Source organism: Anopheles moucheti, chromosome 2 (assembly GCF_943734755.1).
Source record: "Anopheles moucheti chromosome 2, idAnoMoucSN_F20_07, whole genome shotgun sequence".
NCBI lineage: Eukaryota > Metazoa > Arthropoda > Insecta > Diptera > Culicidae > Anopheles > Anopheles moucheti.
Window position 1 is genome coordinate 79,909,342 of NC_069140.1, and position 21,359 is coordinate 79,930,700.

The 21,359-nt window shown below is 40.1% G+C and overlaps 1 protein-coding gene across 1 annotated transcript; it reads right to left on the reverse strand.

Annotated features, from left to right (window-relative positions):
- Window positions 1–8,907: 8,907 nt before the first annotated feature.
- On the reverse strand, window positions 8,908–14,169 carry LOC128305426 (thioester-containing protein 1 allele S3-like). The gene is made up of 13 exons (XM_053042866.1): window positions 14,108–14,169; window positions 13,825–14,020; window positions 13,089–13,761; window positions 12,758–13,026; window positions 12,606–12,697; window positions 12,270–12,528; window positions 11,505–11,705; window positions 10,994–11,438; window positions 10,626–10,931; window positions 10,156–10,560; window positions 9,280–10,115; window positions 9,064–9,217; window positions 8,908–8,983 (listed from the first exon to the last, which is right to left on the reverse strand). Exons 1-13 carry the CDS (start codon window positions 14,167–14,169, stop codon window positions 8,955–8,957), a joined length of 3,927 nt encoding a protein of 1,308 aa, XP_052898826.1. The 3' UTR covers window positions 8,908–8,954.
- Between the last annotated feature and the right edge of the window lie 7,190 nt (window positions 14,170–21,359).

The window sequence follows — 21,359 nt, forward strand, 5'->3', positions numbered from 1 at the left end:
AAATCAATCGACGAAGCTTGATTAACTTACTCGCAGCAAAAGTCCGAAAAGAAAATCAGGTATGTAAATTTATTGTTCACACCATTTTCCAGGGTTTTTTTTTCATTTTTTAAAATCCATGTTTGAATGTTTTAATTACAAATTAAACAGTAACGAGATCCATCGTGCCGATCAGTGTGCTGCATCCAATTAATGCTACTATAAAGCTCAATTTAGCACGACATTAAACTGATTGTTGTTATCCAACGGGCCCCAACCCAATTCTTCTTCTACCCATGCCAGCCCGATTTGTCATTTCGCTTGTTCGCACAACAAAATGTGCGATAAATATCGCTATTTAATGGCTTTCCGACCGCTCTAAACAACCGCAAAATGGTTTAAAAACATGTTCCGTGACAAAAGCTTCACCGTAAATATGCCAATATGGTAGCAGCATGGTGTTAAACACAGTGAACAGATGTGTGGCGCACCATATGTGTTGGAGTTTTTTTTTTACTTTTGTTGAGTTTGTGTGTAGTTTTTAATTCCAATTGAGGTCATGCTGTGGTTCGCATTGTGATGATTATCCCATTCGGTGTCATCTTTCCGAACACATGCTGCCATTATTGCAAAAGAGGTAATATGTTACATATTCCAATTATAAAGTTAACAAATTGGTGGCTATTTAAAAGAAATTAATCAAGATTACTTGACGGATAAACACATATAACGATAAAACATCTGATAAGCTGAGTGAGTAGTTTAACCACATTCATCATTATATTTGTTGCTCAATACTAAATATTATAAATAATAATAAGAGTTCTTCGTTTATAATATATACATATAACGTTTTATCTTTATATTTATTTGACGTTTTTAGCGATAAGAGTGAAAAACATAAAACCACTTAGTGACCATCAGCTTAAAAATAATTTTCTCGACTAGTTTTCAGAAATTGGATCAAACTTCATGTAGGTGGGCGATTCGAACCTTCTCGTGGCAAGGTAGAAGAACATTTACTTAAATGCTGCACTATCCCACACTCATGAACCACCAGCACATAAAGCAAGGAATAGACGATAAAATTTATAGTTTGCCTGTTAAGCGGAACTCTAATTTGTCTATCTAATATTTGACGATTGATCATGAACCCCGTAAGAATTCCTGAACTTTTAACAAATTTTGAGTTACCTCATGGGCTTCGATTATATTGTACAGTCAGTTAAAATAGATCAGGAACAGGAGATTAGTTCCATCAATATGTTAAACTATTATTTTAATGTTAATCTGCTATAATCTCGTCTTCTTTTTAAGTTATGAAGAATGGCCACGCAATATTGCTTATTTCTAATGGAATTTTAATCTAATCTCTATCTATTTGTTGAAATCCTCTATAAATTATGGCAAATAACACTAAAAGTTGCAGGGTTTTACAAAATATCCAAAACCTAGTAAATGTACTTCAAATTTAAAATATGAAACACCTTTCAGATATAGTACAAAACGTACAGAGAAGTGTAAAGCATGGTGAGAACGTTGGTACAAAATTAATTCTACCATTTGAAATTAACAAAACTCACCAGCGCATTAGCTGCACAAATGCAAGTATTTGAAATACTTTAAAGATACTCCTGGCCAGGAAAACTGTGCATTACACAGTTTCTTTCAACTATCTAAAATAAACTATTTACTACAACATTCATTCAACAACAACTCGCTCTCCAGTTTTGTTGTACTGAAGTTCACGATGTGTTAAAGAGCTTTCAAGCATCCATTACCGATGATGGGAAACACCAGTTGTCGAACGAGAAAACAATGTCCATTTAAAGCGCGAACATCGCGACTCGTTCTTTGCGAGCTTTTTAAACGTGAATGCATAATTTAGCGAAGACCTGCTTGGTGTAAGTAGTTGAGAGAGTTTTGTCGCGCTCTGTTCTTTATATTAGCGCACTCACAGTGCACTCGGGGTGTGGCTTGAAATTTATGTTGCATGAGATAGGGACGATCGTTATTGAAAGCTCTTATTAACATCAAACAGTGTAAAGATAGCCATCTTAAATTTAAAATAACCGAAGCATTATCTGAAGGCTGAAGATGTTCACTCTCAATCTATCCAATCAAACTAGTAGTAGATAGTAATTTTATTTTTAGGTACCGTGCTTTGACTGACGTATGTTGGACTGTCATTATGACAGCTGTCAAGCCGTATATACATAGCGTTAATAAGGTGGTCAGGGTATAATATTTTCAAACCTTCTACATTAGTTGTAATTATAAACTTCCATTTTTAAACCCAACAAAATGATATTAAAGTAATGATATAAACAGTAGAAATACTTCTAAATCTTTTTTTCCAAGTAGTACTAATCTAACATTTTAATTTATTTAAATAAGGATCAATGAGGCACTATATGGGAGATAATCAAACTACCCCTCGAAAGAAGCATTACTTAGCCAAAGATCTTATGTTGTTCATAATATCATCACACTCGGGAAAAGGCCAATGTGTGAACAAATTAGAACTAATTCCAAAGACAAATAAATGGCCCCTGAATTCTGGTCGTTTGCGATTAGCCGACCAGTCCAGTTGGCGACAGTTTCCCGAGTTATAAATCAATTCCTTCCTCCAGCCCGGTGGCTTGTTTTGCTTCCATTTCCTGGATGCGTTCGGCGCCTAAAGGAACCCGTGAGTGATCCGCTCACCCATGGAGGTTTCATGAATATGGAAGAGTTGGAACCGGCGGGAAGATTCGATGTCGCTGCGATTTAATGGTACGGGTGTATGTTTTGGAGCTTAGGGAACTCCAATTTCGTAATGTTTCCCTCTACACTATCAATCCCATTGCTGGCAGTCGGCAGTCCCAACAAAGGGAGCACAATTAATTGCGTGCAGGATTAGCGAATGTTACAACGGTGGTTCGCATTTCTGCAATGGGATATGTAATGAAGCACTTAATATGTGGGTGTTGGTAGCGATTGTATGTGAACGTTAATATCCTTAGCACATCGTAAAGTGTAGCTACAAGATGGTTGTTTGGTGGTCAACAACAAATCAATATTAAGATGAGGTGCCAATAGCCAATCATAAGCAATTCAATAACTGACGGCGTGGTTTATGAAGTTGCGAGAATGCAAGAACAGTTGCTCAGTTAAATATATTTAACTTCAATTATATAATTAGCTAATCCATACGGATATCTCAGGATATTACTACATTAAATGTCAATACTAGACGCTATACAATAGCCAATTTTAATGAACCTTTTACTGCGATAGAATACCCTTTTCGTCAGTACCGGATAATATCTTGTTAAGCTCGTTGGCTACGGTGACAGGCAGTTTCTTCGACCCTTTCGACGAAATCATCCGCTCGGATCTTTCCCAATCCAACTATCCCCACCCGTTCAAGTCCATTTCGGTCTAACAAAGAACTTCAAGATTACGTACATACCGGTGCTCGCGTCCGTTTTGGAAGATCCTCCCGGCCATAGCAAATCCTCCTTAACGAAGGGAAAACGAATCATTTGGTTCGACGCGCGGTACCGCCAGGCAAAGACAAAAGCTGCTGAGATAGATACCGAAAAGGAATAAGTTCGAGCTGGACTTCGAACGAACTATGGCGCTGCGTTACGGGAAGGACCTTCGAGAAGATGACGCGAACAACAACAACAAAAAAGAAGAGAAGATACTTCTAAAAGAATGATAAACGATGCTTCCCTTCGGCCATGATTAGGTTCCTTCTCTCTCTGTCGACGTAGAAGATGTTGACTGCCTTGCCACTGGGAACTTGCACATCGTTCACGTTTGTGCAAACATAATTTAGAAACAAAGAAGCGAATCGTTTCACTGCCCTGAACTGCCCCGGCACTTGACGGCCACGTGTGGTTCATACCCATAGAAGCATGTCGTTTTTCCACCTCTGCTGGGCCAGTGTCAATAGCATTCAGCGTTCAGTTCATTACCTTTCGAGTTGGGTTTCACGAGTGAGTGGCCGTGCTGCGGAAGGTGAACAATTGAGTGGTTCTAGTTTCGTATTTGTGTTTATTCACTGTTTTGTCTGTTTCGTTTTGCTACTTCTTTAGCATATCTTTGGGTGTGCGGAATAATAATGGGCATGATTCGCTTACTACTCTTTACCTTATATACAAATATTAAAGTATCTTAAGTAGTTAAGTTTTTTGTTAATGCAATAATCTTCTTGTTTTATATTTATGTTTACAACGGATAGTATATTTATTAACTGTATCAGTAATTTTCCCAATTGTCTTTATACTTGTCATCAAAATGCATCATCTCGAAATGCCAGTTTCTATCCCTATCTTCCAAAACAAACCCAAACAAGCTATTAATGGCTGCCCCTACCGGAAATGTGTGTCGGAAATGACTGTTGAAAGATTTATTTCCGTTTGATTACCGACCGGTGCCGGTGGTTTTGTTTTTTTGTTTTGCACAGCACTTGCACAACGTCGAACGGTTATGATGAAAAGTGTTGCCGATCTGGAAGGTGGTGTATTTTTCGATCAACTTTTTCACGATGAATTTTCCATTAAAACTTTTATTTGTTTATTCGAACCTGCTCTCCCTACGGGGAAATGCTTGAGGCCTGTTTTTTTTTTCTGTTCGTCCTGGTTTATGCTGCTACAAACTACAAACAGTTCCAAAGGATGGGTAAAAGTTTTTCAATTTACGAATGATTCGATTGGAGTTGATATCTACCGGTTGTGAATGGTGTTTGGCTCCAGGTTGGAATTGATCGTTTAGAACGGAAAAACATAAACATTTTTTTTTTTTTGGTGCAAAACTTTACGTGATTTCTTCATAAAATTGAAACTATAAACAACTTTAATGTCCACCCGAACGGATATTTTTTTCTTGTCTTGTTCTTTATTTACTTTTCGTCTCGATTTTCGTCATGCCGGGTGTATATTAAGATTTTATGCTAACGATGCTTTCATTCAACGTTTCAATAAGAACGATACATTAAAATAAATGTGGCATTGTTCGACCCGATCCCAACATTTAGCAAACCGAATGTTCTTCTCGTTTACTTTATTGTCAATACCGGTTTCATTGTTTGTTTCATTGTTTGCTTTGTGTTTGCATTTGTTGTTGTTCTTTTTTCATTATGTTTAAAACATTTTCTCAAATGTTTGCTTTGTTTTTGTTTCTCTAGTTTACAAACTATTTTTTATAAATGTTAATATTGACTTAAATTTTATTTTTATTCATTATTGTAACCTTTAAAGATTTTATATTAAAATAAATGCGCAAAAGATACAGAATTTTACTGATTTAAATAAATTTCTAATAACAATGACAAAAACTTAAACTTCGAACTGCTGACAATGTAAAAATACATATTTTTAAACCTCCTGAATCATTACAAGAAGTTTCGTTTCGGTCAAACTCCATTACAATTCCAAACAAATACTTTCGTTGAACAAAACAACTATCAAAAACTCTGTTCTCTCAAACTCAATTCCAATGAAAGTGTCCCAGCGATGTTTTGTAACGTCGTTGCGTAACCGGCTGCCCTAACTCATATCACAAAGTGTCCACATTAAATTTATTTAGCTAAGCCTACTAAATTCATGCCGTTAAAGGGCTCGGGATTAGCTCGGGCCGTGTGTGCATTAAATCAGCGCATTAGTGTAAGGAGCCGCGGCGCAAAAAAAGCAACTCTCCCACACTGTCACGATTGGTTCGCGTGCTTGAAGTGGAGATCAAGCCTATAAGCCTATACATCAACCGTTCAAGCAGAGAAATATAGGAAAAAATAGCGTTGTAACTGGAGGGAAATTTATCACAGGCGGGCGCTGTCATCTGGTTCACTTGTACCGAAACACTTCATCGTCGCTTGGAATGCTGGAAGCGCAATGTTGTGCTCTGTGTGTGCTTATGATTTTTTGTAAAAGTAAAAGTATGATTGAATTGCTTTATTCTACGCGATGTTAAACAGGTGTAGCAGTCAAACATAATAATTTAAATGTTTAAGTTTAAGCATGCTAAGTGACTATATTCCAATTTTCTTTATGATCTCGCAGTATTCGTAAACAGGATTTTGATGGAATTTCTTTATGATTTTAGGCTGTTTGTAATTAAAATGTTAGGGTGGATGTTGTGCTGAGATTGTCTTACTTGTTGCGATCGATGATGTAACATTTTTAAAGGGTCAGGCATACCGGTTAGATTTATCAGGGTTATATTCTATGTTCTTATTTCGTATTCGTATTTGTAAAAAATAGCCTACAGGAATACAATCTCGCAGGGTAGAGTGTCGTGGAAAGGTTCCAGTCAACATCGTCATAAAATTCGTTGAATTTAAGTGCCCTAGCAGTCATGGGTTTCATTATCGCTATATGCTCGTCTCGTTTGGTTAGTTCTAAGTAGTCGGAAATTTCGAAACTTTTTAAGTGGCACATTGATCTTCATAAGATCTTCACATTACACCAAGAAGTAAAACGTAAGATAAGACGTGTAAATTTGTTTCGAACAGACTCCAACTTGTTGGACCACCCAAGGGTTCGAGGGACACCAAACAAATGAACTGGTTTCGAGCTACAGAACGCACTAGCAGTTTATGGAGAGAGATAAAACACAGTGAGGGTTGGGGAGAGCTCACTCGACTGCTTGGGAATAAAAGCCCTAGCATTTTGTTTGTCTTTTCTACAATATCGCAGTACTGTTGTTGAAAGCAGAGCTTATGATCGGAGGTAACTCCTAGATCACTGACAGTGTTACTCCGTTGTAGTAGCGTCACTGAAATCGAGTACCTTAAGACTAAAGGACGAGCTGATCTAAAGAAGGAAGGAGAAGGAGAAATTTTTAGTCACACTGCGTCGTGGGTAAGGGTAAGGGAAGCTACTCGACAGTAAAGAATTCGGGACGGGATCATGTAGGTGACATTTAGAACTGGGATGGTTGGAAAGTTGGTTGGTTCACTCGGTACAGTTGGTCACTCTTCTTGTACACTGGGCAAATGATACCTAGCCTTAATTCCACTGTTAAATAATTCAGATCAGATAGATTAATAGTAATATAATAACAACATGTGAAGCCATTGTAGTTGAATTGATAAACATCTCATTACCTAAAATATAAAACTCTCACTATCATCATCAGCTGCAGCTCGTGTAATTCTCTTATATCTCCAAACAATATAAAACATAAATGCACAAAAATACACAATAAAGTGAACTGAAGAAAAAAATTAAAGTGCACAACTTACACCAAAATCCTTAACAAAAGGATAAACAACAGGTTAAACCAAAAAAAAGAAAAACACCCGAAAAAGGGTCAAAACCAAAAAAAAAGTCAAAAATGAACGGAATCCAGGGAAGAATGTTTAACTGTTTAATGTTTATTAATTAATTCGTCCACCGAGAACGGTTTAACGCGGATCGTTGTTTGGAATTACAATAAACGTAAAGAATTTCTAAATTGGGCCATGGACATCGTAAAATCGAAGTGGCGCGTTAGTACCGTACACTTTGTTAGCGCGACTTTCGTACAACATACGTATTGTCTCAAGTCTTCTTATAGATATCGTAGTATACGGACAAGTCACAATTGAACAGTATTCCAAAAACGGGCGAACCAACGAACAATACAGAGATTTTAGACAGTGAGGGTCATTAAAGTCACTCGTCGATTTAAGCAGTAGGCCTAATGTTCTATCTGCGCGTTTAATAACGTTGTCATAGTGATGTTTGAATGTCAGCTTATTGTCAATCAAAACGCCTAGGTCACGCATTTTTCTTTGCTATACTGACTCCGTTTATCTGATAGTCGTACCGCACAGGCGAGCGCGCCCGAGTGAAAGACATCACAAAGCACTTTTCCGGCCAAACCCTCAGTGAGTTCTGGACGCACCACAGGTTACAAACAGTAACAGCATGCTGTAGTCTTTCACAATCGTCGGCAGTTTTTACAGGCAAAAACAATTTCACGTCATCGGCGTATAGAAGGTAGGCATCGTCAGGTAACACAGAACACAGATCTGTTGACATACAGGATAAATAGAAGCGGTCCCAGATTGCTTCCTTGTGGAACCCCTGAAGTGGTGGTGAAAGGACGAGAGGTGTGTTGGCCAAATTGAACGCGATATGTGCGGTTGAGAAGGTATGAGCTCAACCATGCCGTGATTTTAATGGAGAGCCCTGGCACATGGAGCTTACGGAGTAGTATTTCATCGGATATACTATCGAAGGCTGCCCTTAGGTCCGTATAGATACAGTCCATCTGTATGCCCCGGGTCCATACAGTTCGCACACTCTGATACAAATACAATGGTATACAATGGTACCATCCATGATGTTTTCCAAATTGTAGTAACAACCCGATTTTCGATGGACAGCTTGAATATTTGCAGAAGTATTGGACAAAGAGCATCTCCACAAGATTTTAGTACTACTGCAGGTATGCCATCTGGACCTGATTTGTTGGATGATTTCAAATTCGCCAATGCTGTTTTAACTGCCTTTTCATTGAAGTCGAGGTCCTGTATACAGCCTGGCCTGGTTGAGGTCCTGTATACAGAGGATCCTGGTCGATACAGCCTCGAGGGACGTTGGTGACGGTGTGATTGGTCAAATCTGTTGGCAAATGTTTCACAAATATCAGTATCACTAGTAGCGGTGCTTTCCTTTCCGGTTAGAAGGAACAAAAATCGAAATCCGAATTAAACACAACACAAATGGGCAATCGAATAGCTATTGGTCGGATCGCCGATCGTAGTCTAACGCGGGTCTGTTATACGCAGAACGGACCATCCATAAGATGAATAACGCACTAATGGTAGGCCGAAAATGTTCATTCCGGTCGCACTGATTGCACTACAAAATAAACAACAGCATTCGTGTTAACAGCTTTCCGCTGAGGCTTTCATTCAAAAAGGATTTTATTCGATTGTTTTTGTTTTGTTATTTGTTTTTTTGTTGATTTCTATGTGTTTAGTGCTCATGCTCATCCATTCATTCGTACGTTTCAAGTGCGGTCAAATCTATACAAAGAAAGAAAATAGATGTTGAGCATTAAAAGCATGCGTGTAGGTAATGTAACAATCATGCGCAATACACTCACTTGGGTCGTAATAATCGCGCGCGATTACATATGCTGGACGCTTCATAGCCACCGTACGCCGCCTGTACGCCGTCACGGTGAAGCAGTTCCGTTCGGTGCCCATGCTGTTGTAATACACGACAACGGATAAGCCGCCGTACCTGATCTCGGTGTGCTGTAAACGAGTGAACTGTTCATTTGCTTGATCTGCTCTGTTCGTCAACAATCGTCAATCACCTGTATCGGATTCGTGGTAGTCTGTTTGCTGATCGGATTCCGATCGACGTCGTACCCGCTGGGGAACGTCACCTCGATCAGTGTCAAGCTCGAACGGCTACCGGTCAGTTTCGGTATGAAGTTAGCGCACACCTGCAGCCGCAATTCGTACGACCCCGTGCTCTGTTTCTCCAGATCCAGCTTGAATCGCTTATCGAAATTCACAAGATTTACACTGTACTGATAGTACACTTTCAGCAATCCGAACCCGATACCGGCAACATTAACCTCCAAGCAACCGGTGTCATTCGGTATCTCCTTGAAGTCGATGCCAGAAGATTTTGGGCGAATTTGTTTTGTTGACGATGTTGATGATGATTTGGAACAGAAATGCTTCAACTGTATGATGTAGTCATTTCGCGACATTTTTTCCTCCAATTTTGTCAGTGCCTTCAGTCGTATTAGCGTGGTGTCGTAGCGATTGAATTTGTAGAGCCTACGTATTATCGGAATAGCCTCCTCATACTTCTCCGCTATCAGAAAAGACAACAAGGCATAACTGGTCCCCTCTATTTCATCGGTCTGCCTGTCACAATGCCATTCTGTGCCATTATTAGTAGTGTTAGACATGTTAACGAGCCTTTCAAATGCTTTATCCTTCATGCTGTGTCCGTACATCATTAACGCATAGGTCACATAGGACAGATCGCAAGGATTATCGATGGTTTCAACCGCTTCGCTAAGATATCTCATTGCTCTCTGGATCACAGCAGCATGTCTCACCCTGGCATTCTCATTCTCCAGCAGCGCCGTCACCACGTAAGATGTCAGTTGGATGCCGTCCTCGGGGCTTAAAACTAGATTGGGGGGGGTTTGTTAAACGCGTGTATTTCTGACGAAAACTTCCATCGTCTGGAAAACTTTGTTGCTCCTCAGCTATCCAATCGTAGGCCTTCTCAGCAATAAGAACATCAATTTCGGTTATGTACTTCGACGCTGTTTCCAACGCCTTTGCAATGAAGACAGTCAAAAATTCGCTAGCAACAAAATTTTTGCGAATAGCAAAATAACCACGATAACGACGATAACGCAACAGACGTTGATAGCCCTGCCGTGCGAGATTGGTAGCTTTATCGATCAGATGCTGATCCTTAGAACCAATAGCATGCAAGTAGTCGAGCACCATGATGATTTGTACATATTGACGTATTTCATCCTTTCTCCTATCACTTCGCTCATTTCGCTCAACTACAAGCAACTTATCCAACCGATCGTTACCGATTACACCCGTATACAGATTGGCTACAACGATAAACGAACAAATCATTAGCAGCATAAAATCTGTTTTTTTATGATCCATTACTCACTATGCAACTGAACTTTAATCTTGCTGGTACCATTATCAGCCGTCTTGGGGACATCCAGGTTCAGCCTGAAGGTTTTATTTTGGTACGTATCAAAGGAGAAGAAGCGAGAAACCTCCCTTGACTGTACCAAACTTTCTGGCATTACTCGGATCACCTTGACTTCGTAACTGGACACCGTAGCTTGTGCGGGGCTGATCGATGCTTTAATGCGTACCGTCATCTCACCAAGAATTCGAGCCTTTACCAGAAATGCGACCGGTACACCAACCTTCGCACGAACGTGCACGGATTTCGTACAGCTTTGAGCTGCAAACAGAGCATTTGGTATGCGGTACAAGACACTCTTGACAAAATTTAAAGAAACTCACCATCCGCAGGTTGTCCTACGAATTCCGTCTGGTTGTCTACATTGTACAGTGTCACGGTAGCGGTGTACCCTTCTGCTAGCCAGTTAAACAGTGTAAACTGCAACTGAACCGTCTCACCTCGTTTGATGGAGCGCGGAAGATTCTCCACGATGTAGAATGGCTGAATCGCTGTTAACTGGACGGGTTGCTGAATGATGCCCAAACCATACTCCGGATGTATCGAGAATCCCGTCAGGTACCAGGACGTCATCATGTCTGGGACGGTCTCGATCATCTTATGCGTACCAAACCTTCCTATTGTCACATTCTGCCATAGCCACGATTCTGGAGTGTCGGCCCGGTACGAGACTGTTTTGGAGATCGCATTGTTCGTCTGATGCTGATCATTGTGGGTGGCTTCATTGAACATGATGCCATCGAAAGTGCTAAAGAACTGTCCCACACTCTGCAATAGGAGCACACCGTTCAGCGTATGCGGATTATGTTTCCTAAACTATTTTGCCGATCTTACATGCAACTTATCCAGTTCATTCTCCATGGTCGGCAGGAATCCATTATACACTCGCATAATGTCCTCCGAGAACAAATCTTTGTCGTACATCAAACCTTTGTTGTGTGCAACCAATCCCACGTATGTGCCTCGTTGTCCAGATAAGCTAAGCTCGATTTGCTGTCCCGGTTTTACTTCCTGCTTGTTTAGGTTGAAACGGATCTGTTGGATACAGCAGATGTATGAATTAAAGCTAGATAATTTTGTGACTTCCGTTAAAAGATTGGCTTGAGATTAGCAACTGAACACAGGTGAGGTAGCGGAATAGATCCGCAAATGTAAACCAACAATTGACGAGACGAATACTAAACAGGCAGCAGGAGATTCATTACGCAATGCAAGCCATTCGTATTGAACGTAGCTTCCCAAATACCACCATCCTAAAAGTTCATTAATGACCATTCCAGAGACTGAACATCGTTCTAATTGTACCACAGCGAAAATAACTTTGTGAATCAACATGTTTGGTTAGATTACTTGACGAGCAAGGCGATCGATCTGCAGCATTTGAAGTTAAGCATCATATGATTGTAGGAAATGAATCACCCTGTCCTTGTGACAGTTGAGGCTGGCAACACGGTTGTCAGAAGTGGGATAGCGAGGATCAGTCAGTCTGTTTCGGGAACTGACCGATGTCGGATGCACATGAAATAAAAGGAACTTGCATTTTCGTTAATACCCGTTCCTACATGATAAATGATGTAAAAAATGTTAGATTGTACTTACATTGTAATGTGGCTCTTCGAAATCGAGGTCCAGAAAGTCGAACATCATCCTATCGTTCGCTACAGTCGCTATCACTATTATTTTGAACTGCGGAATCATCTTTTCCGAAGCAGTGAACCGCAGGGGATATTTGTTCTGTTCGTTCGTTGTAATGAAACCGGAATCAATAATGTTGCCCTTCTTCACTATGTAGTACACGAAAAACGTCATTGGTTCATTGCACGTTACCACGAATTGCAATAGATTGTTCAATTTAATACTAAAAGTAAAACACAACAAGATTCTTCATAACTACCAGTTTCGTTAACACCCGTGCTTGCACTACGTGTAGCTTACGGTGATTTCAATTCCAGCTTGATGTAAGCATTCGACACGCCTCCTATTCTGTACACTTGTTCGAAAAAGTAGAAACCGTCATCGTTTTCAAACTGTAAAATCAATTTCTGTGCATGAGTATAATTTGTTTAAAGCCTCGAAAATACACTTACGGTAATAACCATCTCTTGTGTGCTGTTTCCTGGGTTAAGCTCCAGTTTGATCAAACCGTTATCGTCACTAGTGACAGTTTTCTCATATTCGATATCGAGTATGATCACTTCACCGGCGATACCTTTGGCAGGTGTTCCATCGTGGTATCGGAACTGAAGCGCACATTTAAAGGGGTGTCCCGGGTAGAAGTGAGGAATATCTTTTATCAAATCCACACGATATTTGTACTTGTACACAGTAATATGCGTTTCTTTCACCACGGAACGATCTAAACCAAGTGAACAAGGAAATGATGAGTACATCCAAAAACTCTTACAACAAATTTCTTACTTGTATGCTGTTCGATGAAGGTCGTCTTTACCAACACATCTTTTTGATCTTCAGGATCAAAGAGTTCAAGGAAGCTCAACTCCACCTGATGCAGGCCGTACACTTCGACCACCTTCTGCTGGTCCAGCCTATCATCCTCCAAGTACAGCTCCACCTTAGCTAATCCCTTCACTGGTTTGCGATAGGTTTGATAGTAGGCTGCAATTGTCAGATTCAACGCCTGGTGCTCCATCAACGGAATGCCGGACGGTATCACCTCTACATCAAACACATACTCCTTCACCTCGAACGTTCTCGATACGAGCTCTGCTCCGTCCACCTGCACCGACATTTTCCACAGTCCGGGTTCGGGTGAAGTTGTCGCAATCCGAAGATTACTCTCGAACACTCCGGCGTACAGCTTGGCTGAAGTCCACTCGCGGATCACCTTGTTTAGTGGATCACGCATTGTCACATGGACTGCATTAACCCGTGCAGGAGGCTTCAACTCAGTGTCCAGCACAATCACATGAAATTTAACCGTATCGCCCGGTTTGTACACGGGCTTATCGAGCTGTATTAGGCCCGATATGGATCTAACGAGGTATACCAATGCAACTTCCTTGTGGTAGCCAAAGCCATGCTGCCCGTCGATGGTAAGTTTGTAAGTCCCAGCTGATAAGTCCGCAGGCACCTGAGAAGACAGTAAACGATCAACTACCACACAGTTGTCTGTTGAATCAGTTGCTCGGCCTACTTTGAAGGTGATCATCCTGTTCGTGTATCGCTGCACATCAACCGTCTTCGTTAAGTTCAGCGCACTGCTGCCGTTGATGGTATGACCGTCCATGCGTAGCCTCAGGTCCACCTTGCTCATGTTTGAGTTAAAGTTACTGACCACAACCGTGTATTCTTGGTTGGCCAAAATAAAATCAGGGCCCACGACCAGTATGCTGAAAACGGAAATGCCGCAGGCAATTTATTCATAATCCAATGTTAACCACCGACCCCACAGAAAGTCCAAGATCGTCCGTTCCTACCCTTGAGTTGCACTTATGAAGATTATCAACGTTAGTATTCGTAACCTTATGAACTGCCACATGTTGTTCGAGCGTAGTGCGGTTTTGCGTCTGCTTCAGATGGTGTCTAAGGTTGAACTGAATCGTGAGCTGCTTGCATTACCCTATCTTGAAGGTAATGTTGCTAGTGGGGAATTCCTATCGCTAAAGTTCCTCTGCAAAACATGCAAACAAGTAATCTTCTACACAATACTGGCGTGGCGATAAGTAAGAATTGCATTGCCCGTATGATCTGTTTGAAATTTGACAATTCACCACCTTGTATATGTAAACCTCAATCATCGATCAATAAGCTTATGTCAAATAAAAGCAAGGCTGGCACGCTGAAATAGTGCAGTCGTAAAAGGCAAGCCATAGAAGCAAATGCTGGTGTCTTCCTTTAATTCTAACAGGTTATGGGCCCAGTACCCAGCTAGAGCAGTGGTTATTTTCAAATCCACAAAATGGCAGAATTATTAAAAAATAATTTTTTGGTGCCGGTGTTTGATGGCACAAATTACGCTGCGTGGAAGATTCGTGTGTTGGCGATCTTGGATGAGCAAGATCTCATAGAGTGCATCACGGAAGAATCTCCAAATGAAGAGGAAACCAGTCTCGAAGAATCAGTGCTGAAGTCTGGTGACAAATTAAAAGTGGCAAGAGTGAAGAAGGACAAAAAGTGCAAAACGTTGTTGCTTAAAAGTATGTCCGACGAGCAAGTTGAGAATACGCAATTTTGCAAGACGGCATATGAAATATGGTCGACACTCGCATCAGTGTACGACAGAAAAAGTGTGGCAAAACGTTTGCATGTGGCTAGAGAGCTGAAATCACTCAAGCAAGAAACGGAAAACCTTCACGATTTTTTTATCAAATATGATAAATTAGTGTTTGAGTACAAACAATTAGGGGCACAATTGGCACAAATCGACGTGGTAAATGGTTTATTGTTGAGTATCGGACCGCAGTATGCAACAATAGTGACTACTTTGGAATCCTTACCAGAAGAACATCTAACAATGCCTTTCGTTAAAGGCCGGTTGCTCGACGAAGAATTAAAACAAAAATCCTCTAATGAAGATGTAAAAGAAAGTGCCGTGTTTGTTGGAAAGTCGCAGAAGAAATTTAAGCAAGTGAAGTGTTTCCATTGTGGAAAAATAGGACACAAAAAGCCCGAGTGCCGTTTTCTCAAAAAATCGACATACACTAATGCTACATTATTGACGTTCGCAGGAACGACACATAATAGCTGTGATTTTTATCTGGACAGCGGTGCAACTGAACATTTAGCGAACAACAAAGCTTTATTTACGACGCTAAAACTTTTAGAAGAACCGAGGAAAATACATACGGCGAAAAACGGAATTTCCTTAAGTGCGACCGAAATAGGAACAATAAAAACGTTTTGGAAAAATAAAAGCGTTGAAATAACAGATGTGTTATTCGTAGAAGATTTGTTGATCAATCTGTTATCCGTATCAAAAATAATGAGCACAGGAAAAGAAGTTTTGTTCAAAAATGACAAGGTTGTGATCCGCGAGTGTTCTGGAAATGTTATCGCAACAGGCAGAAAGTGCGGGGCGCTTTACAGGCTAGATCTACAGGTTGCAAGTAACATGGTGTATGCTAATGTATCGAACGACATAAATCTTTGGCATCAACGATACGGGCACATTGGAAGTGAATATCTAGAAACATTGATTAAAAACAATATGGTTCAAGGTATGGAATCGGTTAACGTGAAACACCATATGGACAAATTGTGTGAAACATGTGTTAGTGCCAAACATACACGTAAGCCTTTCGACAAAGTGAAGAAAATGAGATCGTCCAGACCACTAGAACTTGTGCATTCTGACGTGTGCGGACCAATTTCACCGGAAACGTGGAACGGAATGAAATATTTTGTCTCCTTTACGGATGATTTTACACATGTCACAAAAATTTATTTAATGCGTAATAAATCGGATGTTACAAGTTTTTTTCAACAATACGAAGCGATGGCAACGGCACATTTTGAAAAACCCATATCGAGAATTAGGTGTGATAATGGCGGAGAATATAAGAACAAAAAATTCAGTGAATTCTGTACCAAAAAGGGTATTCAAATCGAATACACGGTAGCATATACGCCTCAACAGAACGGCGTGAGCGAACGCCTAAATAGAACGCTAATGGACAAGACAAGAGCGATGCTTCTTGGAAAATCGGTTCCAAAGAAACTATGGGGGGAAGCGATTGAAACGGCGGCATACTTGCTGAATAGAAATCCAACCGTAGCAATACAAGGAAATAAAACACCAATAGAAATGTGGACTGGCAAAAAGCCAAACGTAAACAATTTACGAGTTTTTGGTGCAAAGTGTTTTGTAAGAGTACCACATCAACAAAGGCAAAAGTTGGACAGAGTTTCAGTGGAAAATGTATTCATCGGTTATGCCACAAACGGATATCGTGTTTGGAATGGAATAAAAGTGATGATTGCACGTGACGTCATATTCTATGAAACTGAGGATAAAGAATGTGCACAACCTATAAAGCTTCTCGAGAAAGGGGAAATGTACAAGAAACACTATTTGGTACATGATATGAACGATGAAACGTGCAATGAACAAACATCAGACGAAATAGGGGAACATAGTTCAGAGACTGAAATGAACAACGAAAAATCTTCGGAAAGCAGTTCATCACATGAGATGGACGATGAATCAGAATTAGAAGATGAACCCCAAGAAACTACTCCAACTACTCCAGAAACTAGTGCCAGACCGGTGAGATCAAATAAAACTAAACCACAACGATTTTTGGATTATTTTTTAGGCACGTCGGTAATGGTGGCAAATGAGCCTACATCAATGCAAGAAGCTATTGAATCCCCGGAATGCGAATCATGGAGAGCGGCTATGGACGAAGAAATTAAAGCTCACATTGATATCGGTACATGGAAGCTTGTGTATTTACCAGCTGGTAAACGAGCAATAGGATGTAAGTGGGTGTTTAAAGTTAAGCAGGACGAAACTGGAGAAATCAAGAGATACAAAGCACGTATAGTTGCTCAGGGTTATGCTCAAATACCCGGTATAGATTTTGATGAAACATATGCTCCTGTCACTAGATATGCAACCATTAGAACACTCATGACAATAGCAGGGAGAGATAATTTGTTTTTGAAACATCTCGATGTTAAAACTGCGTATTTAAATAGTGAAATTGATGAAGAAATTTACATGGCTCAACCAAAAGGATACGAAGTTCCAGGAAAAGAAGGAAAAGTTTGCCATTTGCAAAGAAGCATATATGGATTAAAGCAATCCGCAAGATGCTGGAATTTGAAATTAACCAATGTATTGAAAACTCTTGGCTTCAGGAAAAGTAGTACGGATGAATGCTTATTCATAAAAAATACGCATGCAACTAAAATCTACCTAGTTATCTATGTAGATGATATATTGATTGCAGGCGCTAAGGAAACAGACATAAGAAAAGTATACGATGAACTCAAAAGACATTTTGTTATAAATTGGTTAGGAGATGTAAAATATTTCTTAGGAATTGAAATACAAAGGGATACATCTGGAGTCTATAACATGAGCGTCAAAGGGCATATTCAGAATTTAATAACAAAGTTAGGACTTGAACAAGCTAACGTGACCAAAAGCCCTATGGATCAAGGCTTTATGAAAGATGCAACTGAAACTGAGATATTTGAAAATATCACAATGTATAGAAGCGCAATAGGAACATTAATGTACATAGCGAATACAGCAAGACCGGATATTGCAGCAAGCGTAGCTATTCTTGCAAGAAAATTCAATGCACCTACACAGAAAGAATGGATAGCGACAAAAAGAATAGTACGATATTTGAAAGGTACCATTGAATTTAAGTTAAAATTAGGCGGTGAACCTAAGAAGGGAATAGAGGCATATTCAGACGCTGATTGGGCTGAAGATAGAAACACCAGAAAATCTGTAACTGGTTTAATAATATTCTATTCAGGAGGAGCCATCAATTGGATAAGTCGTCAGCAACATTGTGTAACTTTTTCTTCCATGGAAGCAGAATACGTTGCGTTAAGCGAAACATGTCAGGAAATTAAATGGCTTAAAAGTCTTCTAAAAGATCTCGATGAAAAAGAAACAATAGCACATGTATATGAAGACAATCAAAGTTGCATTAATTTTTCGGAAACAGGTAAAAGGACAAAACGCTCAAAACACATAGATACAAGAGAAAATTATATCCGAGACTTATGTATAAACAAGGAGATTATTTTGAACTATTGTCCAACCAACAACATGAAAGCGGATATATTAACAAAGCCGTTAGGAATAACAAAGCATAGAGTAATGGCTATTTCGTTGAACTTTAATATTAACTGATAAGATGTTCACAAAAGATATCTCAAGGTGTAAATTGAGGAGGAGTGTTTGAAATTTGACAATTCACCACCTTGTATATGTAAACCTCAATCATCGATCAATAAGCTTATGTCAAATAAAAGCAAGGCTGGCACGCTGAAATAGTGCAGTCGTAAAAGGCAAGCCATAGAAGCAAATGCTGGTGTCTTCCTTTAATTCTAACATGATCGACATAGAAAGCACTCCGGGGTTTGCGACTCTACATTACTATCAGACCGAACCTGATTACTTTCTGATTTGTAACCTCAATATCATCTCGCTAGAATACATCAAGCCTTTCTTCTTCAGCAGCAGCACTGCAAGCTACATAGCTACATAGGCCGGTCGGACATTGCTTCCTTCTACTTTATTTACCTGTAGAAAGTCAGTCCTGCGTACGAGAGCTTTATCTTGAAGCAATTTCCTACCGATCATGCAGAGTGCTCACGACCACCGCTATGAAATGAAAACGTGGCGACTCATCTAGCATTTAGCAACTTGATGAAAAAAGCACTTTTCAAACATAATTGTTGTGCCTGCGAAAGCAAATCTGATAGATGGTGCATGTACATGTTGCGTTATGGTAAACAAAAAGCAACCACTGGACCGTGGAGGCTCGAAATCTTCAACAAGATTTGTAGTCCTTGCATCTGAATGACGAGATACCATACCATTTGTTGATGTCGGTAAGGATTTGCTATTGTTTTCACTCATGAATGTGTTTATAATTATTTAATTGAACTCACGGTTCAATTTGTCATTTATTTTTTCATCTCCGTCAATGTGGACGAAATAGAAAAAAAAACCATGTTCGACCGTCCGGTCGCTTTGTTCTCCCGCATACCTAAAATTCTTCTGAGCATCTTTCTTCTGAACGCGATAAAGGGCTCATTCAATTATTATGTAACGCTGAAATGGGGGGGGGGGGGGGGGGAGGGGGTGGATAGAATTCAAAACAAAAAATTAATGAAACTCCGTCATACTTCGAAATACAACAAAATTAATACATAAAGTTCAAAAACTCCAAAATGCTTATTATTTGTCTTTAAAACTATGAAAACCCTAGGCAAACTATACTCAGAAATATCAGCGAATAAAAATTTGCGCGCCATCTTATAAACAGGGATAGATTTTATGTTTACTATGACTATTGGTCAAACTATTCAAAACAGCCGGAGTTTTAGTTCAAAACAACGAATCTGACAAGAACTTCTGACAAGAAATAGTTAAACATCACAGAATCCTTTAAACACACTTACAACCGATTCTCAAATCCCATTTATTCGTATTAGGTTTATATAAAAACTTGTCCTTTTTCCCTTGTTGTTGTACGATCGTTGATTGACACGACACCGACAGAAGTACGTGGACGTGGATCACACATCAAAATTATGAGACTAAACATTGCGAGTCCGTGACAGCTCGGGAGTAAACATCATCACCTTCTTTCATAGCATCCGGATGTGATGCTGTTGTTTAACTTTCACCATATTCAACACCCTCGAAACTGTTCGGTCGTACTGAGAGTGTCGTACCGCAAACACTGCCAACATCAAAGCCAAACGCCAGTAGGGGAGGTAGATCAGAATTTCATTCCTTTTTGTTTCTGGGGTTTTGTTTTAGTAAGCTTTTTTATTGTTATTATTGTTATTATTATTTGCAGTTTCCTTCTCTGCCCACTGCAGATATAACACGGCCACCGGGGTTTTGGCGACAAGATGCCGACGTGACGAGGAAACGATTTCATGACGCAGTCATGCTGGCGGTATTCGTTCTGACAAATGAGCTGTGACTTGATGTTGAAGCCAGCGCGTGACGCAGGTCTGGCTGAGCGTACGACAATCTTCCGGTCGATTGTTTCTCTTGTGCGGTAGTAGAAATACTAAGTAGTAGTAAAGAAAGGAACAACAAGAGAAGGAAACAATCACCACAGCCGTCTCTAAATAGTTTTGCGTGTGCACAAGTGAAAGGCGCACAATTGAAGGCGGAAATTCGTGTACAGTCGGTGGCCACAGCTTTTGGGCACGTTTCACCTTTCCAACCCTTACCCGCCATCTTTGGGTCACGGGAATTTTACCCGAAAAAAAAAACCTTTAATCCACTAATTAGCTGAGAAAAATGTCCCGCTTTCCTTCCCACATTCCCGTCATTTGCGAAAACGAAGCAACCACTGGAAAACAAAACTCAAAAGCACAAATAATTGCCCACCAACTCGTCCCATGCTCCGGTTGCTACTTTTCGCGAAAGTATATTTCCCCATTTGTGGTCTGCCCTGGTGTGCGTGTGTGTGTGTGTTTGATCAGCACACAATTACACTTAGCAAACGGTTTAGCATTTTACCAAACGATGCGGATGGGCGTAAAAATTGGGCGATGATGGGTGGTATAATAAATTTTCCTCCCCCACGCAGCCCAACACCGTCGACACACCGGATTTTGGCTGTCCGGAATGCGTCGCGATCCGGCAGCAGACATAAAACCCCCCTTTTCATTTACACCAGCAATGGGGCGCGGGTGGTGCCTTTATAAATGATGATTACTGTAAACAGTGAAGATGTAATTAAATGGTCGAAAGATGTGGATTGTTTCACGTACAAATGGATGATTTACTTGCGTGATTTCGAGCGAACAAACGAGTTGGGATTCCGTGAGTGATTTTTGTGTGGAAAGTAACAAATGAGCTGCCGGGAAAGATGATGAACGTTGTCGACAGTGATGTATGCTTTTGTTTGGCAGTTACAGTTTGTCCGATTACGACAAACATAAATGTTTTATTCAGCTATGCATACCACAAAAGTTTTGGACGGAGCTTTCGTAACGCTAAGCGATGAAAGA

Coding starts and splice junctions, on each gene's coding strand:
- LOC128305426 (XM_053042866.1), bottom strand. CDS start 14,169: ATGTGGCAGTTCATAAGGTTACGAATACTAACGTTGATAATCTTCATA. Junction 14,021..14,107: donor TTCATAAGTGCAACTCAAGG/GTAGGAACGGAC, acceptor TTCCGTTTTCAG/CATACTGGTCGTGGGCCCTG. Junction 13,762..13,824: donor ACAGGATGATCACCTTCAAA/GTAGGCCGAGCA, acceptor CTGTCTTCTCAG/GTGCCTGCGGACTTATCAGC.